This window comes from Sorex araneus, chromosome 7 (assembly GCF_027595985.1).
Source record: "Sorex araneus isolate mSorAra2 chromosome 7, mSorAra2.pri, whole genome shotgun sequence".
Taxonomy (NCBI): domain Eukaryota; kingdom Metazoa; phylum Chordata; class Mammalia; order Eulipotyphla; family Soricidae; genus Sorex; species Sorex araneus.
The window spans coordinates 30579056-30606931 of NC_073308.1; the positions used below are offsets into that span (position 1 = coordinate 30579056).

Sequence of the window (27876 nt, forward strand, 5' to 3'; positions counted from 1 at the left end):
ATGTCACCAGTTCATATAGCTGAGCAGTCTTCTGTTGTGCATACGGACTTCCGTTTCTTTATCCACTCCTCTGGTTTTAGGTATGTGGGCTGTTCCTGGAACTTGGCTATTCTGGATCACACTATATTAAATACAAAAGTGCAAATGTCTTTTCTTGCAATAGTGTTTCTGAAGCCTTAGGATATATGCAGGAAGTGGAATTGCCGGTTGTGATTATTTTCCAAGGAGGCTGAACCAAGGATCATTGTCATGATCCGCTGATGAGGGTTCCTTTTCTATACATTGTTGTCAGCACTGGTTTATTCCCATCTTTTTGAAAAGTCCTAGTCTTACTGGTGGGAAGTCATATCTTGACTTGCATTTCTCTGATAAAGATAATTTGGGTAAAGAAAAGTTTCTCATCTTCTTTTTCCTGAAACTGCTTTGACTCTTCTGAGAAATTTATTACTACATTTAACTTATAACTTCTATATCATTAAAAATACCTTACAAATGAGTGCGGTCCTTTTATGTCTGTCCCTGTATTTCTGACTCATTTCACTTAGTATGATACTCTCCATGTCTATCCATTTATAAGCAAATTTCATGACAGCTGGGTATCATTCAATTGTGTAGATGTACCAACGTTTCTTTAACTAATCCTCTATTCTAGGACACTTGGGTTGCTTCCAGATTTTGGCTATTGTGAACAGTGCTGCAATGAAAATTTAGGTACATATGTCATTTCTACTCTATTTTTTTGCATTCTCTGGATATATTCCCAGAAATGGTATTGTTTGGTCATATGGAAGCTCAATTTCTAGTTTTTGAAGTATAGAATAACAATTACATGAGATTGACATCCAGGGACAGTAGATACAAGGGCCAGGAGGATATGAGGTCTTGTTAATTCTCAGCAATGAAAACAAATTATCAAATGCTTCCTTCCAGCAGGTCTGAGTTTGGTGTGGCGGGAGGTGAACTCCAAACAATAATAGTGAGGTTTTCCTTGAAATATTTAATGTAATCAAATTAAAGAGAAAGTTAAGTGAAATTTGTCAGCTACACAAGTGGGGTGGGGGGCTGGGGAGGGAGGGGTGGAGGTTTACTGTGATTCTTGGTGGTTGAGTATGTACACTGGTGAAGGCCTGGGTGTTTGAGCATTGTGTAACCGAGACATAATCCTGAAAGCTTTGTAACTTTCTACAAGGAGATTCAATAAAAAATAAATAATTAAATAAATAGATAAATAAATAAATAAATAAATAAATAAATAAATAAATAAAAGGGTCAGGAGGATTGCCCCATATATGAAAGCCTGCTTAAAGAGCAGAGAGGAAAAGACAGATGGAATAGAGATGGCATCACTAAGAAAATGATGGCTGGAGGAATCAGTCAGGATAGGAGATGAGTGACGAAAGTAGATAATGAACCAAACCTGATGACCTCTTAGTGTCTGTGTTGCAAGCCATAATACCCAAAAGTAGAGAGAGAGTATGGGGAATATTGTCTATCATGGAGGCAGGGCAAGGGTGGGAAAAAGTTGATATACTGGAGATATTGATGGTGGGGAATATGCACTGGTGGAGGGATGGGTGTTTGATCATTGATCATTGATAGTTTGGCCATTGGATAATTCCCTACAAAGTTTCTTCATAGCTCACATATGAGTTTGATAGTTTGATAGTTACATGAAAGCTTGTAATTATCTCAGGATGATTCAATAAAAATTTTTTTTAAAAATGCCCTACAATGGGCCAGAGAGATACTACAATGAGTACGATGCTTATCTAACTTTTAATTGCCCTGGGTAAAACAACTAACTTCCCATATGGTACTTTGAACACTGCCTGGAGTTTATACCTGAGTGCAGAGAGGGGGAGTGTACTCTGAGCATTGCTGGGTGTGCCAATCAATCAATTGAAATAATTACATAAAGTCACTGAATGTTGATAGATATAGCACTGAATATGTAATATGACCATTTTAACTGTAATAATTCTTCAATCTATTAACAGTGGATGTGTTTCAAATTCTTTGCATTTTCTTCTATTTCAATGATTGATACTTATTTTTTAATGTTTTCCATCTCTTTAGCTTAGTGGATTTCCAGGTATTATTTTCTTTAGGACATAGTGTGAATGACATTGCTTTATTTTTATTTTTCTCTTTTCCACTGTTAGCATATAAAATGCAGTGGATTTCTGCCACTTTCCTGTATAGATATATTATTTCTAGGGGTTTTTCATAGTTTTTAGGGTTTTTTTAGGGTTTTTCGTTACCTAAAAAAAGTGTGATTCATTTTCCTCTCTGGATTCTCTTTAATATCATTTCTTGTCCTGTTTCTGTGAAAAGACTTAGAAGCTAGGTGGAATTGTGATGAGAGTGGAAATCCATTTCCTGGGCCTGATCTTTGAAAAAATATTTCCGTTTTACACCATTGAGTATTATGTTAGCTTAAATTTGTAAATGTCTTCGAATATATTGAGGAAAATTTCTCTCACCATTTTGTTCTGGGTTTTTGTCATAAATGGGTATTTTACTTTGAAAGGAAGGAATGATTAAAGTCATAGATGCAGAGAAATATTGGACGAAATCCACATTTCCTTGCTCGTATTGGTGTGATATACTGTATTGATTTGCATGTACTTAACCAAACCTGTGTCCCTGATGTCAGTCTGACTTGATCATGGTTTATTTATTATTCCTTTAGCGCTTTGTGGGGTGGGGTTTCGTTCATCTTGATTTTGTTGAGGATCTTCCCACCTATGTTCATCATGAATGTTGTTCTTTAAGTTTCTTTTATATACTGCTTCTGTCTGTTTTTGATATCAGGATAACAATGGCCTTAGAGGCTGAGCTCTAGAGACAGTACAGCAGGTAAGGCATTCTGCATGTGACCAACCCAGGTTCAATCTCAGGAATCCATATGTTTCTCTGACTAATGCCAGGAGTAATTCCCGAGAGCAAATCCTGGAGTAAATTCTGATCATGTAGGGGTGTGGGATCCAGACACAAAACAAAACAAAAAGTGTCCAGATAATTCCAGTTTCATTAACCTTCTGAAAGAAATTTAAGAATAAAAAAAGAAAAAGTTCTTTAATAGTTTGGAAAAATTGTCTAGTAAAACCTTTTGAATGGGGCTTTTATTTTTAGTATGACTTTTTTTGTTGGTTGTTTTGATTTGCTTATTTTTTTGTTGGGTGGAAACTGGACATAAAAAGTTTAGCTCAGGGGGCTTGAGAGATGATAGCACAGCCGGTAGGGCGTTTGCCTTGCATGCGGCCAACCCGGGTTTGATTCCAAGCATCCCATATAGTCCCCTGAGCATCGCCAGGGGTAATTCCTGTGTGCAGAGCCAGGAGTATACCCTATGCATCGCCAAAAAGCTAAAAGAGAAATGGTGATGCTCAGGGACTCAGGGGTCTCACAGGCCATTCATCGTCAGCTGTGGTGGGATTTTAGTGTAAAACTCTGAAGATCTGATGTTGACCAGATACTGTGAGGCTAGAGATACTTGAGACACTCCAGAGGACTGTGGGAAAAGCTCTCTAGGGAGACTTTTCAGGGCTGGGAGTTGAACTTGCATCTAGACCAAGCTAATCGTGTGTTAATCACTGTATTATTTCCCAAACACTTGAGGGAGACTTTCAATTATTTTTTTCATTTCCTCATTAATAACTAATGATCATGCTGATTCCTCCTGACTTAGCCTTGAGAGATTAAAGAATTCCAAGATAAAATATTTATACCTTTCAGGTTTTCCAATTTCATGGCAAATCTTTTTTATAGAATCTTGAATGATACTGTGAAAATTTTTGTGGTATTTTGTAGAACTTCTTATATTTCTAATAGGCAACTTTTGTTTCTTTCTAAATTGAATTAGAATGACTAGTCTCACAATCTTGTTTCTTGTACTTAAAAGCCAATGCTGGTTTTGTTGTTATTCTATAGAATTGTTTCTATTTCATTGAATTTTCCTAAGTTTTGATATATTTCCCCTTCTGCTTTGTGGGGTTTCCTTTGTTGGTCTTTTTCTAGTAATTTAGGAGGTGCCATGAGGTTATAATTTGGGCTATTTCTTGATGGATGCTTGAATTGTATAAATAAGTTATATTGTCAACTATATATTGATTTAGAAAGCTTTCAGTAACTGGCTGTGTAGTGGGATTCTTTCCAACTTTCTTATTTTACTTTCTTGCAATGAATTTGGTTAATCAATAGTCATAGTTTTTTCATTTAAATAAATATAATGGTCAAATTTCTCTGTCATAACTACATTATCTCATGTTATGAATTTTTATTTATGATGTTTTTCTTTAATCATTTCAAAATATTTTGATCCATATATTATTAAATAAATGTTGAGTACTGGAAAGAGAAGTAGTAACTGACAAGAATGTGCTCGGAAGTAGAATGGCATTCTGTAAGTTTGGCTTTAGAAGATAGTTGAATGAATGTGCTGATATTCATCAAATTGATTGAAAAGCATAAATTCATATGGCATTAAGCAATTATTTAAGCATTTTAAAAATTAAAAATATGATAAAAAGTAAAATAATTTCCAAGACAAACATTTCGCGTGCTTAGTGTCAAAACCTGTATTGGATGTTGTGGAAGGGCCTAAGCTGATATGATCAGGGTCTAAATTGAGATGTGGCAATTGGGTTTCTTAAGAGAATCAAACTAGGGGAATTTGACTCCAAGAACAGGTCAACCTGTACCTCTGGGGCAAGTGGAAGAGTAGCCTGATGGTGTCTCTGGGCTTCCTAATACCCCAACATTGTTTCTCTTGCTTTGACTAGACCCCAGCCACTTGGAAACAAGTTTACTGAGAAAATAAAGGGCCAAAAGTTAGGTATGTGGAAGTCACATTCATAAACCACCTCCAGCTGAGTTGTAACATCTCATTTATTGGCCTTATTTCAGAGACCCATAGAAAACTCGAAAGAGATCAAAAGCCACAGTTCATCTTGGACCCGGGCATGGCTGAACAGAGTGGAATAAATCATAGGGTGGCAGGTTGGACTGGTGGCTTGCCCAAGCAGAACCCCCACAACCACTTGCTTATATAATCCCAAATCATCACCATATTCCTGGCCTGATTCCACTGTCTCAGGACAGACCTCACCAAGACATAATCTGTTGAAAATTCTGGCATACAGATTTTGTGACTGAAATCTCCAGGCTACCTCAATTTGGGATGAGCTACCTCCCCTCACTTTCTAATTCTCATGGACTGGTAGTCTCCACCACAAAACAACTCCAGAATTGCCCTGTAAACTCTACCAATGACATTGCCTCAGGGACTCATAAATAAATGTCAAAAGAGATCAAAGGCAGCAGTTAAGCTTGGACTCACACATGTTTGAAGAGACCAAGGTAAATTGGAGGGAGTGTGGGTTCCCCTGTGAATACCCAGAGTCCCATGCAGCCGCTTGTTTCTACAACCCAAAATTGCCTCCATACCCCAAGCCTGACTCCACCACCTCAGGACAGATCTCACCAAGACAAAAATCTGCTGAAAATTTTGGTATGCGAGTTTTGTGACTAAAATCTCCAGGCTTTCTTAGTGGCAGGATGGGCTACCCCCACCACCCCCCTCTGTACTTCCAGAAGCCTCAGCAATCAAATCCACACTCCAAGCTTCCACCCTATTGAAAAGCTACTCCAGCCTTACCATTCTGATAAAAATACCAAATGCCTTCAACAAACATCATGATGTCTTAGCACCTGTCCTGAAAACTATAATGCATAAAACAAAAAGGAGAGAGAGAACAAGAAGGAAAGTGACTCTCATAGAGGGAGGTTGAGGGCATGGGATGGGGACTTGTGAGATGGTGGTGGGGAAAGGGCGGACATTGTTGTGAGAAAGGTACACTGGTGGAATGATGGGTGCTAGATCTTTGGATGACTAATAAAACCAATTATGAACAGATTTTTAATGGTCTATCTCAGATATCCAATAATTTTTTTAAAAAAACAGAGTTCATGTCCAATTCAATCAGCTGAATCAATAACTGAATAAATCGCAGTACTCCTACATTAGAGAGAGAGAGAGAGAGAAAGATAGAGAGAGCCAAGGTAGACAGTATTTAAAAAAAGACAGTACAATGGAAAGTATCATGCTAAGTGAAATGAGTCAGAAAGAGAGAGACAGACAGAAAGATTGCACTCATCTGTGGAATATAGAATAATAGACTATAAGACGAACACCCAAGAATAGTAGAAATAAGTACCAGGAGGTTGTCACCATGGCTTGGAGGCTGTTCTCTCATTCAGGGTAACTCAGAGAAGGGAACAGCAAGTAAAATGTGGTTGTTGGTCATGTGGGGGAAAGATGATGCGGGCCAAATATAGACTAGAGACTGAACACAATGGCCACTCAACACCTTTATTGCAAACCACAACACCTAATGAGAGAGAGAACAAAAGGGAATACCCTGCTTTAGTGGCAGTGTGGGGTGGGGGGAGACGGGACTGAGGAGGGTGGGAGGGATGTTGGGTTTACTGGTGGTGGAGAATGGGCACTGGTGAAGGGATGGGTTATCAAACTTTGTAAGGGAGAAACATGAGCACAAAAATGTATAAATCTGCAACTGTACCCTCACGTTGACTCACTAATTAAAAATAAACTATTAATTTAAAAAAAAAGACAGTACAAAACTCAATACATGAAGAGCTCTGGGATATATTAGGATCCATGTAACAGAAGGATTTCATGCTTCTTGGACAGGCAAATCTCTCATGATTCCAGAAAAGAAAATGGAGTCTTTTCATATTGATTTGCTTCAACGTTTTTTGCTTAAGTTTCCCAACCAGGGGCCCCAAACCTGCAGCAGTTCAATGCAAAGACTAGAGTGTTCATTGGTTCTCTGGCCCTGCAGTTCATGGGATACCTGCCCACCTCAGCAGGGTTCAGAGCCCTTCAGCTCTGCACACAGGATGCCCTGAGTACCACGTGGCATGGAGCTGGGACCAGCCATAGACAAAACATGTACCTTAGCACCTGTACTGTTCCTGCAGGCCTCAATGTATTTTTTATAATATATGCTGATAAAATCTCTTGAGAAACTCAATCTATTTTCTCTGACACAAGAACTGGCATATTAAAATCTTTTCTTTGAAATTTTGTTTTATATGATTATGTATTATTTGACTTGTTATGAAAACGATGATTGAATACATACTTGTCTTTTCTTCATGCTTTCTCCTTTTTTAGAAACATGTTCACATTCAGACATAGAAATTCAGAATGGTTTTTTTACTGAAGCTACTACTCACTATCCCTTAAATAAACAAGCAGAATACAAGTGCAAACCAGGATTTGCAACAGCAAATGGTGAAACTTCAGGAACAATTACCTGTCAGCAAACTGGATGGTCAGCTCAACCTAAATGCTTTAGTAAGTAATTGTTAGCATTCATGAACTTAGTCATCATTACACAAAGGATTACTGTAAACAATCCTCAAATGTCTCAAAATTTGGGGAGAAGTACTAATGTACTTTCATATTTCAGAAAATACATATATTGGTTCTCTGAGCCCTCCAGAGTTATTTGAACATAGAGCCAATATTGATCCCTGAACTATACTGAGTGTCATCCAAAACCCAAAGAAATTTAAAAATTAAGTATTAAAAATAAATAAATTTCTTGCATACAAGTGCATCAACATGGAAGTATCATGCTGAGTGAAATGAGTCAGAAAGAAGGAGACAGACATAGAAAGATTATACTCGTATGTGGAATATAAAGTAGCTGAGAGGTAGAAGCTTACAATGTTGCGATTTCTGGCAGATATTTCTCTGAACTTAGTTACTAAAATACTAAAATATAGAAATCCAAACCTGTGTGGCTGCTAGTGCAGCCTCCTGACCTCATATCTCTTTATTCTCAGCAATGGAAAACAAATTATCAAATGCTTCCTTTTCAGCAGGTCGACTTTAAGGGGGAGAAGCTCCAAATCAATAATAGTGAATTTTTTGTTGAAATATTGAATGTAATCAAAGTAAAGTGGAAGTAAAGTGAAATTTACCAGTTACACATGCGGGCTGGGGTGCTGGGGAGGTGGGAGGTAGGGAGGGTGGTAAACCGTGATTCTTTGTGGTGGAATATGTGGTGAAGGGATGGGTGTTTGAGCATTGTATAACTGAGACTTAAACCTGAAAGCTTTGTAACTTTCTACATGCTGATTCAATAAAAGAATTAAAAAAATGAAATAAATAAATAAATAAATAAATAAATTTCTTTTTAAACATAGAATTATTTGGGGCATTTAAGATAATGTTCTGTAAGGAAAAATATCTGCAGATCTTTCAGTTCAAGTAATTTTCACTTTGAAACACAGCATATGGGCTAGAGAGATAGTATAGCAAGTCACCTTGCATGCAGCACATCTGAGTTTCATCTCTGGCTTCCCAAATGGACCTCACAGAATCAAGAGCCGTAATTTCTGAGTGCAGAGGCAGGAGCAACCCCTGAGCATCAACATGTGTGAGCAAAAGGCAAATAGAATAAAGTACAATATAATTGAGAACTCATTCAAAAGGTAAAAATGCTTCTGTGTATTTTTTTGAGTTCTATGTGCCTTACTCAGTGTCACAATCTCTACTCCAAAATAGGAAATTATTTTTTGAAATGAAAATATGAGGGCTGGAGCTATATTACAGCGGGTAGGGTGCTTGCCTTGCAAGCCACCCACCTGAGTTTCATCCCATATGGTTTCCAAAGCACCGCCAGGAATAATTCCTGAATGCAGAGCCAGGAATAACCCCTGTGCATCGCTGAATTTGGCCCCAAAAGCAAAATATATATATGCATATATATACAATTACATGGTGAATAATTTAAAATTTAAAATTGCATATATTAAAAAAGAGATTTATGGAATATTTTAAAATTTAATTTCCTCATTAAAATTAATCCTTTTTTAATAAATAAATTTTTCACTGTTATATATATGAGAACTTTTAATATTGTTGGTACCTTACTACACAAAATGAATTTTAGTCAGTGAAAAATTGCACAAATCTGAGCTAGAGAGATAGTGTAATAGGTAGTGTGCTTTTCTTACAAATGGCCAACCTGGGTTCAATCCCCAGCATCGGAATATGGTCCCCTTAGCAACAGCAGGAGTGATTCCTAAGCTCAGTGTGACCCCTGACTTTCACTGGCTGTGGGCAAAAACCACAACAAACAAATACAATTTCCAATGCACAAATCTGTTATGAAACAACTTATTATCAGTATGCAATGAATGTATAAGTCTAAATGAAAATAATGCGGTTTAATTTTTCAAGAAGGCAGATATAGAAACTTTTGTTTCCTCTTGAGTAACTCCACTCAGTGGTCTCTCATTGATGTTTCTGGATAATTTCATGATACCTTTGAAAAGCATACTAAAGAATACAACTTTCACCCCTTTGGGATGGGAGTTGCACAATTAGATTACTTCGAAATGTAAGAATAAAACATCTAATTCTCATATGCATTAGAATCTTGTGATAGGCCGGGATTTGAGAATGCTCTAATTAAAAGAATTGGTGCACGGTTTATGCTCAATGACCAGCTGGAGTATCAATGCAAACCTGGCTATGAAACCAAAGCAGGAAGGACCAGTGGTTCCATAGTGTGTGAGCAAAACGGTTGGTCTGATCAACCTGTATGTCTTGGTAAGTCCTGTTTCTGTGTTTTTATTCTTTTACAGAATTATCAGATGAATGGTTATCTAGAGCTATTTTTTAAGAAATTATAATATAAACTAAGGTGTTGTCTTGCAAATTGATGTAAACTAGGAAGAATGGGTGTTTTGATGCACAAAGAGGGTGATCTATGTTGAACACAATGCATTGTTACAGTACTATACTTTCTGGATCCTATATGTTATGGCTTTGTGAGTGAAGGATGATTATCTTGTTGTCCTAGTTAAAGATATCCACATTATGTAAATATAGAAACTTTCTCTCTCTCTCTCTCTCTCTCTCTCTCCTTTGGGTATTATGGCTTGTAATACAGATGCTGAAGGTTATCATTTTTGTTCCTTTACCTATTTTCAGCACAAAGTGCTTATCCAAAGCCATCAGATTCAACCACCTTTTATTCAAAGAAGCAAAAGAATTCAAGGATTTAGAAAATAGAGATGTAGGTATTTAAACTCAGTTTAGTAATGGAGCTTTGCAGAGAAGCATTCCTAAATAAAAGTTTTCTGGGTAGAGAGTTATGTGCAACAGGTGAGGGAGCAAAGAAATGGACCTAGTTTTAAGATATTCATCATCTAGACTGGAACAAGAGTGTAGCAGGTAGGGCATTTGCATTGCAGTCTGTCAACCTATATTGCATCCCTGCCTCCCCCATCCGCCACCCCCTGTTTACTTGAGCCCTTCCTGGAGTGATCCCTGATCCCAGAGTTAGGAGTAATTGCTGCATTTCTCTGATTGTGACCTGAAAACCACCACCACAACAACAAAACACAAAAAACTCAAGCATTATAAAGCCTGAGACTGGATTCACATTGAAGCTAGAGATAATATGGAAAGAATTGTATCATAAGTAGCTAAATCAGACTCTCACTAAATGGTGAGTACATTTAAAAGAAATTATGATAGGAGATATTAGAGGCAATTTGATATTTTATGAGTAGCCTATATCCAGGCTCTCTTTACTTTTTTGGCTCATGCCTTTGGATGTTTGGGCCACACCTGGCTGGCTGTGCTCAGGGCTTACTCCTGGCTCTGCAGCATCCAGGGATCACTTTTTCAGGTGCTGCGGGAACCAGATGCCCTGAGGACTGCACCTGAGTCAGGCACATTAAGGCGAGAGCTTTACCTTCTGTACTAGCTCTCCGACCCTCTAATAAAGCTCTTTTGGTTGCTGTTGATGCCATGTTTTCCCAACAATGACCCAGAGATATTGGAACAAGAAATCCAGAGCAGCATCAGGTCCTTGAGTCCTTATACTGAATCAACCCCTGGTGGACAGCAGATGCATCTTTGTACTCTTGAGACCCACTTTCGAGAACACCCCTCCCAATATGAACAAAAATACAAACAAGAGAGGAAGAACACAAGAGTATATTATGTATACATTCAGGAACCTAATCAACACCCAGTCATCAGCTCTGAGCACAATGCTTTTCATGTTTAAATGAGATGGTTTTAAAGTTTAATTTCTCCATTACTAATGATTTTATTTGTCATCTAGAGTACATTGAAACGCCTTTATGCCTTCAAGTTTTACAATTATTTTAAATAGGCATAGTGTTCTTGTTTCTTTGCAGTTTAAAGATTATAGAATTTTTTTAATATGACAGGTTACTTTTATGGTTTAATAAAACAAGTGTTTATAATCAATATATATGTTGATAAATTTATATTGAGTCAAACAGGTTAATTTCCCAAATATTGCTGGGGTGTATTGCCGCTCAGTAAATTAGAATCGCTCAGATGTGAAAAATGAAACTACATAACACTTAAAATAATGATTATTTAATATTTCCAGGAAGAGGACTTATTTGACATTGTAGACCTCATATTTACGTGACATATGAAGTTTACTTTGCCAATGATTTGGTTCATATTTTCATTCATCTGTTTTATCATTGTATAGAAAAAGAATGCACTGTCCCGAATTTAGACGAAAACATATTGGCTACTCCCTCAAAAGAAAAATATAGAATTGGAGAGGTGTTGAAATTCTCTTGTAGAAATAAATTTGAGAGAGTTGGACCAGATTCAATTCAGTGCTATCGCTTTGGATGGTCTCCTAATCCTCCAACATGTAGAGGTAAATATTTATCTTACAACTGCTCAAGGAAGAATTCAGATTTTTTGTATCAGCATGATTTCTTTTCAGTTTTATGCTAGCTTCTAGTGTTGATGTGATGTAACACAATTAGACAGATTCATTTCCGTCAAGGATATATATTTGGTAGCAAATATCTTATATTTCTTTACGAAAGAATGTAATTTATCATTGTTTCATGAAATATGTAGAGTGAGTATAGTTAGACACTATGTGATTGCTAATATTTTGCTCTTGCTAAACATTGCACCAACAACATTGAATCTAATTCACATCATTGGTTCATTTCAAATTTCATTGCGCACTTGAGAATTTCTAAATAATATTCTAGAAGGTCCTATTCGATTCATTCACATGTATGGCTTAAACAATATACAAATAGAGTAATAAAATGGAGGCGTCAGTGAAGTCATTTTAAATATTTTAATGTGTTTATTGAATATGAGCATTGGATTTTATAATTTATTTTGAAATATATATAAGTGGAATTTAAATCAAGTTTATAATATTTAGATTCATGAATGCTTTTTCTGGACTTAAACATAGTTCTAATATTTAAGTTCAGCATAAGAGATCTGAGAAACATCAATCTTATCTAATGATATATTTTTGGCACAGCTTAAGAATGCTACAATAAATTATTAAATAAATATATCAAGGAAAAATTACCATGAACTCCATATCTGTGTTGGAATTATATAAATCAATCAATTGTCACACATTTCTGCTACAGATCATGTTAAACGTTGTGGTTCCCCGCCTTCACTTTTGAATGGAAGATTGACAGAAGTGGAGAGAGAAGCCTATGAACACAGTGCCGTGGTGGAATATGTTTGTGATCCTCGGTTTCTGATGAAAGGTTCTAGGAAGATTCAGTGTGTTGATGGAAATTGGACACCTCTGCCTATATGCATTGGTACTGTCTAAGCACTAATGAAACGAAGACTTTTGTGTTTTTATATGTAAAAGTATAACTTGCATCCTGAGGAGAAATAATAATTTTATGACAATTTTTGCAGCGGAGCAGAGTACATGCCGAGATAAGCCTGAACTTGAGAATGGCTTTGCTGATTCCTCTGCTCCTCTTTATTATCATGGAGAGTCAATCGAGTTCAAATGCACGGATGGATTCACAATGATTGGAGAGAAATCAGTTACATGTTTCCGTGGAAGATGGACCCAACTTCCTAAGTGCATCGGTATGAGCATATCTCTCAAATTTCATTACTAAAATGTATCATTTTCATATGAAAACCCATTTTTCAATTTAAATATTTATTCTTGAATATGTGCATAGTTTTGTTTGTATTTTGGGATAGAGTGCTTCCCTGGCTTTCACCAGGGAATTCTGGGAGTTGACCTGTTTTGTTCTATATTACATTTTTTCAATTTGTGCAACTCAGAGGTTTTTCCGAAGTTCAGATTTAATCAGTCCAGGCTTATGTCAGTGACTTGTCATTACATTTTGGAATTAAGACCACCACCCTCCTTCTTCTGATATGTTACTTATTGTAGATTTATCTATGTTTTTCAAAGTTAGAAAATGACCCAATAAGACAAATCCTCCAAATCCTCTTTATAAGAACAGAAAGGAAATACAAGCATGACCCATTTTACAAGCATAAAGCTTGAAGTTTTGTCAGGAAGTAGGCATGGTCATTTTTAATTTTTTTTCTAGGGCTAGAGCGATAGCACAGTCGGTAGGGCGTTTGCCGTGCACACAGCCGACCTGCGTTCGATTCTTCTGCCCCTTTCAGAGAGCCCAGCAAACTACCCGAGTATCTCGCCCGCATGGCTGAAAACGGTAACAACAAATCTCACAATGGATACATTACTGGTGCCCACTCGAGCAAATCAATTAGCAAAGGGATGACAGTGATACACTGACAGCAATGTACTATCTTAAATTACAACAGTCACACTGTCACTGTCACTGTCATCCCTTTGCTCATGGATTTGCTCAAGCGGGCACCAGTAACGTCTCCATTGTGAGACTTGTTGTTAATGGTTTTGGCATATCGAATACACCACAGGTTGCTTGCCAGGCTCTTCCATGTGGGCTAGATACTCTAGGTACCTTGCCGGGCTCTCAGAGAGGGGTGGAGGAATAGAACCCGGGTTGGCTGCATACAAGGCAAGTGCCCTACCCTCTATGCTATTGCAACAGTCCAATTACAACAGTAATTGCACAAAATCTTTCAATAGAGGAAAAGTACAAATCGAGGATACCATCTCATTAATCTCTCTATCCCTGATATAAAATTATTTACAAGTGTTGAGCTATGTCTTATTCATGAATTAAACTACAAGTTCTAATAAAAAGGAGAATATAATGGCTTCTTATATGGTATCTTATCTTTTGGCTCCTGAAGTGAGAAAACATTTACTTGTTCTTCTCCTCCTGGAGTCTTGCCTCTCTCAAAATGATAGTGAGCAATTTTCTTTCAGATACAACACAACAGAAGTTAATATTCAGGAGGGTGGGTGGGTAGAAGACCTTCTCAGCTACTGCTATAACTTAGTCATAGGAGACAGGCCATTTGTACCAGAAAACCAATCTGGTCATGCCTTCTGCTCTGTAAGTGAATCTTTCTGGTTGTTGGATGTCCCAATCTTGGGTGATCAACTAGAAGCTTGAGGACCTCTTTCACTTCCCTTAAGTACCTTGTCCTCAAGACTTTAAGGGTCCACTATTTACAGAAAGACTTGTATCTCCAATCTTGTTTACATTCCAGTTTTCCAATCCATTAATTATTTCAAGAAATGTGTATAACTTTGACTATTAGAGTAAGGATTCATAATATATTGTTCTCTGATGTATTATCAGCACATATTACCACCGATGACCAGTAGGGGACATTCAATAGAAGTTTGTTCATTTAGTCAATTAACTTTGATGGTTATTAATCCTAATTATCTCTCAAAATAGAGTTTAATATAGTCCTATTTAGTTGTCATTGGTTTTATTTTCATTTTGTGATCACAGGATTTATTTCACTATTCACTCTAGTCCAGTTATTTACTCCTCTCACTATGTCTGTTTTCTTTTAATGAACAACGTAATCCTTTCAGACAATAAACACTACCAGACATAGGAACACCACCACTTCTTTTGAATATATGTAGTCAACATTAACCATATATTATATCATATATAACATTAACATAATTACATTCCTTTGGTTAATATTCTTGAAAAATACCCTGCTAATTATTAGTCTAAATCAGCCCTTAATATAGGAATATATTCTCAGACTGCTTGTGTAGTTCAAATTAGTCTCATTTCCAATGTTGAAATGCAAAATTATTATTTTTCTTCAACTGGTAATCTGTCTCAAACATTTTGTTTATCTTCATTGAACTTTATTAAGTACCATTCAAGCAAATATCTAAGATCTGTATTGATGTTTTACCACAGTGAAAAAGAATTCTCACTTGCATTAAAGCTTTGAAGATTGTGACTACCTGTTGCCTAAAGGAGCCATAATTTTTTGCTTTTTGGGTCACACCCTGCGGTGCTCAGGGGTCACTCCTGGCTCTGCACTCAGGAATTACCCCTGGCCATGCTTAAGGGACCACATGGGATGCTGGGAATCAAACCCGGGTCGGCCGTGTGCAAGGCAAACGCCCTGTCCGCTGTGCTATCACTCCAGCCCGTAAAAGAGCCATTTTTAACTCATGTTGAACCTAGAAAAAATGTATTATGATGTTGTGATATTATTGGAGAATGAAATCATTTGATTATAAAATAGCTTCTCAATGACTATAAACTATATAAATCAAGCAGGTTTTGACATTAAACTCTCTCCTCCATTTTTTAATTAATTTTTATCCAAAATTTATTTACTTAATTATTTATTTTTAATAAGTGAATCACGTGAGGTACAGTTATAGGTTTACAGATGTTTGTGCTTGCGTTTCAGTCATGCAATGATCGAGTACCCATCCCTCCATCAGTGCCCATTTTTCACCACCATGTTCCCAGCATCCCTCCCACCACACCCACACGGTCCCCTCCAACCGACCCTCCTCTGTGGCAGGGCATTCCCTTTTGCTCCTTCTCTCCTTTTGGGTGTTGTGGTTTGCAACAGAGGTATTAAGCAGCCATCATGTTCCATCTATAGTCTATACAGGTATGTTTCTTTGAATTTTGGTTACCATACACAAGATCTCCTTAAATATTTACATTCTCCTTAAATAATTACATTCTACACACTACCTCCAGCATATACTTTTCTTCTTGTGTCACTTTACCGTTCTAGGCTAGAAGTCCTTCACATATTGAGCCTAAAATTTCTTCTGTTTTGTTGGAAAAAAATGAATACTCTGGCAAAGAAACTTCCCCTTTTCCACTTTCAGAGCTCATTGTTTTCCAGGGACGATTGTTTACAATGAAATGTTTAAAGGGATTTAAAATGATGTAGTTTTGTTGAAATCAAGAATGAAATTTGCACAGATTTCAGTAATAGGAAAAAATTAAGTCATGTGATGACTGTTAGACTGCTAGCGATAAAGAACACCCTCCCCAAGGCCTCTTCTGTTCTCCTAATCCCAAAGTGCAAAGTATATCCGGGATGGCTCTTACTCTAAGATGTCTGAGATTGGAGACAAGATATGTTCATATATAGTAGCTCATCTCAAGCAATAGGATCAGGAGTAATTTGATTGGTTGGATTTATGGGCATAAGGTATCATTTCACTGTACTATTGACACCATCTTCTAAATAGTTTAATCATTTCATTAGTACTTGTTTGTATTTTCATATTATATTTTCTTTTCATAGCAAGAAATAAACTTAAGACGTGTAGAAAAGAAAAATTGATTTCATCTCATTCTTTTAAGAATAACTTTAATCACAATGACAATGTAAATTACACATGTAATAGTAAATCAGAAATAAAATTCTCAACTTGCATAAATGGAAACTGGGATCCTGAAATAAACTGCAAAGGTGAGCTCTTCTTGTTTTGTTTAAAAATATTTATCCTTTTTTCCCTAAATTATAAAAATAATATTTTGTTTCTTCTAAAAATAGCTACCAATTATTAAAGATAATTTCAAGTGGAATATAAATTAAAAATTAAGCAAAACAGTTTGTAATTTTAATTATATAGTTATACCTATATGCATATGTTTTCTATATATAAAAGATGTGAATTCCATAACAAACTTAAAATGTAGGCAGATTTATTATTCTTGTTTTATTGCTATTGTATTATTTATGACACAAACACAGCCTTTCACTAGACATCCTCAAATCTTGCTCCAGTCCTCCCCTTTGACCTTTCCATGTCTTTTAATTCTATTATATGTCCACGTGTTAATTTTTGTTTAATGTTTCCTGTTTATGCTGGCTTTCTTACTGCATGTATATGTGAAATCATACAATATTTTCCTTTCTACTTTAGACTTTCTTGCATGGAAAAATCCTTTAAAGTATCTTCCATTTTCCTGCAGGTGGCAAGCTTATGACTCTTGTTTGGAAACAAGTTGTTTATGTATTTAAAATAATGGTGCTTGAAATATTTCAGTACCTAGGACTCTTCGAGTTAATAATTTTGTCTTCTTTGGAAAGGCGTGAGATTGCTTCATCATTTAGAAATTCTATCATGGTATTTGGAGGATCCTTCATAGTTGTTTTCAAAATTATTGCACCAATTTACATTTTACCTAGAAATATGCCAAGGTTTCACTATCTTCATACGATTAATTTCTACCTTTGACTGGTAGTCGGAATGAGTGCTTCTTATGATTTTTATGTTCCAAAATGTATGTATGTTATGTTACATGATATATCCTGGACTTACACCTTTACTATGTCCAGTTCCATGTGTGCTAAAGAAAACTGTGAATTCAGCATTTTCAGGGGTTGGCCCTATCTATGTCCATTAATTCAAATTCTTTCAACTCCTCATTTAAGGGTCTTCTATCTTTACTATCTGTTTGTCTAGTTCATGTGTCTAATGGCCAAAATGGAGTGTTTAAATCTACCACTCCTGTTTTGTTTCTGTCTGAGTGGTTCCTTTGGCCTGTGAAGAGAAGTTTCATCAAATTTTTTGTTCCTTTGTTTGGCGCATATATGTTGATGAGAGTTAGTAGTTCTTGATCTTGTGTTACTTTAACCAAAATGAAATGTCTGCCCATACCTCTAATTGCCTTCTTTATATTAAATACCATTTGGTTTGATATTAGTGTGATTACCAGCTTTATTTTTGTTTACCATTTGCTTGTAACATTTTCCATCCTTTCACTCTGAACATGCATTTATGCTGTGAATTTAGGTGTATTTCCTCTAAGAAGCAAACAGATTGATATAGTTTCCTGAATTTACCAGTCATTCTGTGATTTCCTTCTTCCCACACTTTATTTAAATACTGTGGCTTACAATGTCGTTCATGATAATTTGTTACAGGCATTCAGTATCCCAACACCAGTCCCACCACCAGTCTCATCTTCCCTCCACCATTGTCTCCATTTTCCCAACCATCCTTCAAGTCTGCCCCCATGGCAGGCCTACAGAAACTTATTTTTTATTGCTTGATATCTATAAATGGCTATCAGAATGATCAACAAGTATTTCTTTAAATAAAAATTGCTGCATCTCCCATGTGGATTTAAGTCCTTGTCAGAGAGATTACTGAAGTGCTGCTACAAGTTAATCCTCTGTGTAAGTGGTTTTGTAAGTTGAGGCTGGCTTCTACATCACATCTCATCCAATATGATGTTGTACTTTTGTACTGTATTGTCAGTGCTGTCCATATCTCAAAATCCAGAGTTTTGAACTGGTCATTTCAACTGCCTTTAAATTTTTTATTGATGAGTTTGCATGGCAGTGGAGGCGCTTTGTAAACTTGATTGCTGGGACTTCTGAACGTACAAGGAGGTGGGTGGAGGTTGCCTATTCTGTTTCTGATAAGGCATGGAGACTTCAGCCATAGGTCCCCCAGGTAGCTGTGGTTTCAGCCTGTGTAAATTCACTCTGACCTTCAGCAGTCCTAAGGTGATAGAATCTGGCCAGGGAATGCTTGGCAGCTTTGGGGGTGGAAACCAGTGGCAGCTGTAACTTTGTTTGGGCTGGCACCCTTCTTCAAGAGTTCCCCCATTCACAGAACGAGCCACTCTCTCAGACAGACAGAGGTATCTGAGAAGTTTATGCAGCTAGTTGATCTCTTGCAAGGTTTATTTGTGACTCTAAATGATGAGCTCACAAGCGGCAGAGAAGGTTTGTTGGCAAGACTCACTCTGTGATGTTCAAGGGAGAGTTTCATACATTATCATTCAGAGAAATTATTGGTACAAATTATGCATTTTTAAAAATCATTCTTCTTTTATGATTTTGATTATTTTTACCTTAGATATTTGTGTTTGGCAGGAGATCCTTCTATATTCATTACACAACTGGATTAGATTTAGAAAGTCTAAATCTTGATGATTTGCCCTCTTGTTTGTCTGAGAATGTTTTTATCATCTCCCATTTGAATGACAATTTTGCAGGGTGGAGAGCCTGAGGATGAAGATTCTTTTGTGAGAAGTGTTCTGAATAGATCATCCCATTTTCTTCTTTTTTTTTTTTTTTTATTTATTTATTTTTAATTTTTTATTGTGGAAAGTTACAAAGTTACAAAGTTTTCAGGTTTAAATCTCAGTTATACAATGCTCGAATACCCATCCCTTCACCAGTGCTCATATTCCACCACCAAGAATCCCAGTATAGCTCCACCCCGCCCCCTCACACCCCAAACACCCCCACGCCCCTATTCTTCTTGCTTGTATAATTTCATAAAAAAGATCTGCTATGAGTTGGATGTTCTTTCTTTTGTTTTTTAGATTTTGCTTCTCTCTTGAAACTTTAAATAATATGTGTCTTTGCTCTTATCAGGTTTTTTACAATATGTGTTGGTGTTCTTCTATTTGGAGACATTTCATTTGGTATTCTTTGGGCCTCTTGATTTTATGCACATGTTTCCTCATGATTGGGGAAGTATTCAGCTTCCATCTCTCTCACTAACTTTGCTTCTCTTTCCAGGGTGCCTAAGAATCAAAGATTCTTCCTCTGATGTTGTCCAGGAAGTATACTAGATATGATACCATGTTTAAGTTGTTTTTCTTTTGGCTCTTCTTCTGTGATGCTCACTTGTGATTTGACTTCACTGACAGTCTTCTATCTGAATTATGTTGCTGTGAGTGGTTACTGACTTCTTGGTCTTTTTCCACTCCACTTCAATATTCTCTAATATTTTGCATCAGTTTTTCTTTGAAATTATTGAGTTTCTCTCTTCAGAGATTCTTTTATTTCCTTTATTTGTCATTAAGATCATTCATTTTCAAATAGTGTCAAAATTTGTGTGTGTAAGTCAAAAATTGTAATAGGCTTGATGATACCTCTGGACACATGTTCCCATGTGATTTACAAACTAACTTCCTTGCTCTGTTTTGTGGGTGGGAACCATGGAGCTGCTGCCAAAGTTTCAAGTCTTTGGTGATGACCACCCAGACTTCAGGGGTAGCTGCAGATGACGAATGAGGCTGATCAGGAGGAGTAGAATTCTGTGGTACAAAAAATGAATCAATGTGAGGCCGGTCCCACAATGTAAATGAAAGCAGTGTCAGGGTGGTCTGATTCTCCCATGTGTCCCTGTTGTTTTCCAGCAGATGTATAAAAGCGTGAGGATGGGGACTAATTGATGTTTCAAGGCTGCATAAGCAGCTGCACAGTTTCATTGTGAAATCAGGGAGACCACACTGAGCTGAAGCCCTACCAGCTCCTCTGGCCCAGTGAATGTGGACCCATATTTACATAATTTTTCATACTTCTTTTCTTCAAAACTCTTCTGTTCTCATTTAATCTTGCTGATTATTTTTAAGAAATATTATTATATGTTATAAAGACATTCCCAAGAAATAGTAATTATTTAGCATCTAGTTTTGGTTGAAATAACTGTCTATCCTCGGAGCTGGAGCAATAGCACAGTTGGTAGGGCGTTTGCCTTGCACTCGACAGACACAGTTTCATTTCCCAGCATTCCATATGATCCCCTGAGCACTGCCAGGAATAATTACTGAGTTCAGAGCCAGGAATAACCCCTGTGCATTGCCGGGTGTGACCCCAAAAAGCAAAAAAAAAACGCAACAAAAAAATATCTCAACCCCCCCTTCAAAAATAATACCCATCTATCCTCATCCCATTCTCTAAATTAAGAAACAAGAGAAATATAGGGACACTTGTTATTTTGTAATCTCACAAATCTGGAAAGATAAGCAAGTTCTTAAGTAAATTCTCAGGAATTTAGTAGTAAAAAATACTTTAAATAAACAAAATTAACATGATGGCAGAACACACTGAAATCTATGGGTATAGTGTAAGCAAAGTATCTACAGCTTTAAAACAGGAATGAGAAAACAGGGAACAAAGTTAGGGCAATATTGCAATCTAATGCCTAGAAAATCAAAAGGACACAAATGCTAACTAGAAATAAATTGACACAAATATTTAAAAACTTAAACAGGTGATAAACAAAATGATGAGAAATGGTTTATGGTTGGTCCGACAAATGGAATAGCTACCAAGGCACAGTGCAGAATAAGAAGGTGTTCCTTGTGAACACATTGAAAAGAAAACTCCACCAAGATATTAAAACCAGAAATAACAAAGTAGTTTGGGGGGGAGTTGGGCCACAGCCAGGTAGAGTGCTGCCTCTGCACTCAGAGATTTATTCCTGGAAGGATCAGGGGTCCACATGAGGCTCTGAGGATTGAACCAGGGTCGGCACATACATGAGGAGTGCTTGTCTATTCTGCTCTGCCCAGCCACAGGAAAAATATTTTGGTTAGCTTCAAAGTTATAACTCTGATGATGTTAATAATTTTGAATAAAGTATACTCAGTCCATCAATTATTTTTTTGAATTGAATATGCCATTTTGGAAAATTGAGAAGTCTTTTAATTCTCACTCTATGTATTTCAATATAGCTTTAAATGAAATCAAGATTTACTATGAGAGAAGAGAGCAAAACTCAAAGAGCAATAGTGGAGTCAAAACTTTTCTAGGTACAAACATCCAGGATCCTTCTCATTTGAAGAGGTCTTCAGAATATGTGCTCCTAAGATACAGCAGAGATATGTTTTACAGGAACTCATGATTATATGATTATAGAGGAATCTTTTAAATTCTGCTGCTCTTCCACTAATATCAGACTGATGATCTGTTAACCAGGTGCATTTTGTCAACCTATATGTTTCTTTCTAGACAGTGCAAACAGAACAGTTATTGTACCTTTAGGGAAGTTTTACACTTTTAATCTTATAACTAGGGATCATATTTCCTTCTTATCTTGGCCAAAAACTTGTTTGTATGTTTTGTTATCTTCTAAATAGATTCTTTCTCTAATAAAGCAGCATCCCTTGGTAGACTATATTGAAGTTTTCATTCTTTTAAAAAGTTATTTTCGGTAGGGCAGAAGTGATAGCACAGCGCGTAGGGCATTTGTAGGGCATTTGCCTTGCACTCGGCTGACCTGGCTTCGATTCCCAGCATTCCATATGGTCTCCCAAGCACCACCAGGAGTAATTACTGAGTGCAGAGCCAGGAGTAACCCTGGAGCAATGCTGGGTGTAACCCCCCCAAAAAAGCAAAAGCTAAATACAAAAAAAGTTCCTTTTGGTCCACACTCAGAGAGGCTCAGAGACAATTCCTGGGTCCTATGTATTAGCAGTTGCTCCTGAATGTGCTCTCGGGACCATGTGGTGCCACGGAGTGAACCTTGGCCTTCCCCAAACAGCATGAACTCCAGTCCTTTGACTTATTCGTTCCCCCGCCTTTAAGATGGTTTTAATCCAATCCTTAAGCATTCTTGTAGTCATATATGTATATATTTTTGTTTAAAAACCCTAGATCAATATTTATTGCCTATAAAAGAATCTGTAGCAAGTATAAAATTTAAAACATTTGAAGACTATTAAATCTGCCCACACTGGTTAAAAGCACAAACCTCCAGGGCCTGGAGTGATAGCACAGCAGGTAGGGCTTTTGCCTTGCATGAGGCTGACCCGAGATTGATTCCAAGCATCCCATATGGTCCTCCAGTACAAGCAGCAGTAATTCCTGAGTGCAGAGCAAGTAGTAATGCCTGTGCATCACTGGGTGTCACCGGAAAAGCAAAAAAAAAAAATAGTGAAAATGTCCTAAATCATGACATATTATACATAGAGCATATAATCACATAATCATTATGATAATTTATTACTGAATTTTGTATTTCTTGAATTATTTTTGTAATCTTTTAACGTGATTTTTATCAAGATATGCAATTTTAATAATTTTAGGTCAAACAATACAGGTCTGCCCACCCCCACCTCAGATTCCTAATAGTCAAATTATGACGACCACAGTCAATTACCAGGATGGAGAAAGAATATCAATTCTCTGCCAAGAAAATTATCTAATTCAGGAATCAGAAGAAATGGAGTGCAAAAATGGAACCTGGCAGTCAATACCACGCTGTGTAGGTCAGTATTGTCTAGTTTGCAACAATTATTCCCAAAACGGTTGGTTTGTTTAAATGAAAGTAGTGAAACTTGTTCATTTACTTTCTCTTGAAATAGCAAATTACCAATACAAGCAAACAGATCAATTAAAAATTTTCTATTTGTCCTGAGAAACTAATGGGAAAAAATGGAGGTTGCTATGTAAAAAGGGCTATAAGTTTTACTTATGACTATTTTTACTCCTCATGAAAAAAAAATTGGAGAAGTCGGTTGGGGCACATTGAACATATATGTGAGATTTGCTAAGGATATCTAATCACGCAAGCTTCGTGTTTTTTGATCTTGTAATTTATTTTTGTTCACGTTTCCCTCAGATAAAATGCCAGTGTTGGATTGATTTTTTCATTTTCATATTTTAATTGATACCAAAGTTATACAAACATTTTCTTTTGGATCTCTGTTGTTCCTCTAGAAAACTTCCATTTTCTCAGCCACCTCAGATTGAAAATGGAAGCACTGCATCAGCTAGGTCTTCACTGGGGCCCGAAATTTACCCACATGGCACCATACTGAATTACACTTGTCAAGCTGGCTTTAAGATATTTGAAGAAGACAACATGATAACATGCTCCAGTGAGCATAGTGCAACAACTAATTTTTTTCAGTAAAATTTGTAAAAAGAATCAATTCCCATCAAAATGATATGGGAGAACTATTCTGATTTATAAGTTTATATTCATTGACATGTTGGACAGGATTTTCGTACTCTAGCAAAGAATTTTGGTATGATCAAATCAATCTACTATAGGCAATTATATAGGCTCATTATAAATACCACTTGTAATTCTGGCATTTTTTGTATTGTAACTCAGTATAGAGTGAAGTTAAGTTTACCACTTCATATACCATGCTTCTGAATACATATAAGTACTTTAGGGAACTATGCAGTGTTTGCTAGAATGTCGTGATCACTTTTCAGCATGAAGGTACAATTAAAAATAAATTGGAATAAGTCAATAGCAGTAAAATCTTAGAGACCCCATGCAAACTGCAGTGTATTTTTTTATGAAACCACACACTTTATTTTATTCTGTGAAATTGGATTATCTCTTAAATGTGCAAATCCTTGAGTAGTGTATGAAATATTCACCTTTAATGCTTAGATTGATGACCACCATTCATTGACAGTTTAAGTAGGTTGGTTCAGGTCCTCTCCTTATGTCTTGGTCGCATTTTTTTACCTACTTTTGGCATGACTCAACCTGTTTATCCTGTACCTCCCAGTGTCCATAGACCAGGTCTTGTCCCCCATCATACTTTATCTAGAGTCTGGCTTCTGGGTTTGAGCTCAGTGACTGGAGCTTGACAACTGTGTCTCCTTGCTGGTGACAGCAGCTCTGTCTTCTTTCACTGGGGTCTTGCATCTCCTCAGCTCTTTCACCCATGAGGTTGCTTTCTTCTTGAGCCCTGTGCCACTTTCCTGCCGTCCACCCAGGCACAGAGGAGGGGTCTAAGAGACTGGTACCAGCCATAAACCCTCTGATGTCGCATTGTTTTGCACTCAACCAACCATTTTCATTTTTTATTTCACTGAGTTACTTTTACTTCAGTGGGTAAAACTTAAAAGACCAATTAATGTTTAAGCAGAAGATTTCACCACACAATCAGGAGACGATGTGGTGCCCTTCACCTTTCCTCCACTTCCACTACAACAGATGTCTTTTGTCCTTCAATTGGTTTATGAAAAATTTTTTTCTGCCTTTTAGTCCATAACTGAGAGTCTGGGGGGACCATATAGCACGCTGAGGATTGAACCTGGGTCAGCTGTATGCAAAGCAAACACCCTGTCCTCTATACCATCACTCCAGTCCCATAAAAAAATACTTGTAATAGTAGAGTCCCTAGAGCAAACATATTCGCTAATGATCTATCTGCTTTTATGCAGGCTAAAAGGAAACTGTTATAAGCATTACTATTTATAAATCAAAAGTTCTACATTGAATCTTTTCCATCATGTAAAATTATGACTCTTTATATTATGTACGTTATAGTTTGACCCATTTATTTTTTATTTTTTTATTTTTTTATTTTTTTTATGAATCTAGTAGATAGATTTCTTTCTTTTTTTTTTTAATTTTATTGAATCACCATGTGGAGGGTTACATAGTTCTCAGGATTATGTCGGTTATACAATTCTTAAACACCCTTCCCTTCACCAGTGCCCATCTTCCATCACCAACCCCCCCAGTATACCTGCCGCCCCCTCCCACCTCCCCAGTCCCCACCCTTGTACTTGATAAGTTTCACTTCGTTTATGCCTTATCTCGATTACATTCCATGTTTCAACACATAACTCACTACCGTTGTTGGGGTTTCCCCCAAAAAAGAAAAGCAGTCCTATTGCCAAGGAGGCATTTGATAGTTCTCCACTACTAAGAATATAGAGATATTAAGTCCTGCTGTTTGTTACATAACTTTTCTTTTTCCCCCTTGCCCCGCGCCACCGAGTTCACGCCTGTTTAGTAATCGCCACGCTGCCTGACAAGGGAAAAAAAAACGAAAAGGATGGTTATTTCCCGTCATCAGCAGACGTGGGGCTCTGGCTTAGTTGATAGACTAGTAGAGTGTCTGCAAGCAGTTTCTGGAACCGAAGGTCTTGCGCTGGTATCGGCTCCGGCTCGAGATTCCACCAGCGTCCCACTGTTCCATGTACATAATTTTTCCCCTTATATCCCATTCCCACGCCACCAGGTCTGTTTGCTTAATGGACATCACACTGTAGTTGACGACACGCCGCGTTTCTTCCCGAAAAAGAAGAAAATTTCTTCTCAGCTGGCGTGGGGATATAGCTTAGTTTAGTCTAGAGAGATGGCTACCCGTTTTGATTGCCTTCAATATTTCAGCAACAGACTTACTATTCTTGTTAGGATCTCCCACAAAAGTCCGACCCATTAAAAGCGAACCATTACATATTGCTGATGCTAAGATGACATTAGGTTTTGGGTTTCTGTATAAAGTCCAGGAAAAGTACAACCAGAAATAACATCACTAGAAACTTTTACCCTTTTATGGTGCTCATAAGATGGAGAAGTCCTGCGCTGTGTTCAGGAGGGAGGAGTTGAGAGAGAGACAGGTTAAAAGAATTGGGGGATGCCCGGTTCCCACTGTTTCAGCGCACCGTGGGGTCTCTGGTCCCATGCCGGAATTAGTTCAGTGGGCTGCCTGGAGTCCAAGGGCGCTCCCTTGGGCTCTTCCATCATGCTCGCTCCGCAGCCGGATCCAAAGGGAAGCACACCGCAGATAGATATTTAGACCCATTTATTTTTTATCCTAAACTTTTGTTCTTTCTCTCCCATAAATGTAATGGATATTACCATGAAATCAGTAAGTTTCAATAAACCAAATATATTTTTCAGACGCTGTAGGAAATTGTGGTCCCCCTCCACCTATAGCAAATGGAGATACTATTTCACTGCAACTTAAGGAATATGTTCCAGAATCAAGAGTTGATTACCAATGCCAATCCCTTTATAGACTTGAAGGACACAGGACAATAATATGCCGCAATGGACAGTGGTCAGAACCACCCAAATGCATCAGTAAGTATTTTAATATGCCTGGGGCTGGAGCGATAGTACAGCAGGTAGGGCATTTGCCTTACACTCGGCCAATTCGGGACAAAAGACATTGCCAGCATCCCATATGGTCTCCAGAGCACCACTAAGAGTAATTCCTGAGTGCAAAGCCAGCAGTAACCCCTGTGCATGCCAGCTGTGGCCCAAAATAGGAAAAATGAAAGTATTTTATTTTAATTATTTATTTTTTAAAAATTATTTAATATGCTGGAGGAGTGAAGGAAAATGATAGGATCTAAATTATAGTTTGATGTTCAGAAAAACAGTTCACAGATTCACAAATCTTACTGAACACAGGACTACAAAATATGGATATGAAAGGAAATAAAGTTTGAATACTCCTTGTTTGAAGCACAACAATGAAACTTCTTTAACATAGGGTCTTAATATGATAAAATGACATTAGGAATCTTTCATTATACATTTTAATTTTCACACTTTAAACATTTTAAATTCACATGATGTGTTTTCAATATTTTGGTTTGTCAAAAGTTTGCTATTAAATTCTTGGATGAGTGTAGGAAACTCGGCTTGAAAGTCTGACATTTGTGAGTAGTATTTGTCTACTATTTAAAGTTTATAAATTTTCCTTTTCAGGTCCCTGTGTAATATCAGAAGACATCTTACATGAACATAATATAGCATTCCGATGGGCGAATAAAAGGAAGGTTTATGCTGAGTCAGGGGACATTGTTGAATTTGATTGTAAACCGGGATATCATAGAGTGTCACCATCTGAAACATTTCGAACAACCTGTCGAGATGGAAAAATAGCATTTCCCACTTGTGGGTAAATTAATGTTTCTAGTGCAGTCAGAAACTTAAGATATATACATTTGTTTTGAATATTCGTTTATAATCCATTCATCTCAACTTATTCTTAATGTTTAAACTTTATTCATAGTTAGCAAGCTAGGTACACATTATGTGGATGAAGCAGTTTTAATCTGAGAGATGCGTGATTACATTTTAAAAG

At 37.0% G+C, this 27876-nt stretch overlaps 1 protein-coding gene across 1 annotated transcript; it reads left to right on the top strand.

The window, feature by feature from the left end:
* LOC129406441 (complement factor H-related protein 5-like) lies at window positions 1-27855 on the top strand. The gene is made up of 11 exons (XM_055144206.1): window positions 1-80; window positions 4785-4837; window positions 7202-7384; window positions 9476-9652; window positions 11586-11762; window positions 12514-12696; window positions 12800-12979; window positions 16565-16732; window positions 23104-23286; window positions 26682-26864; window positions 27498-27855. Exons 1-11 carry the CDS (start codon window positions 1-3, stop codon window positions 27692-27694), a joined length of 1764 nt encoding a protein of 587 aa, XP_055000181.1. The 3' UTR covers window positions 27695-27855.
* Window positions 27856-27876: the final 21 nt, after the last annotated feature.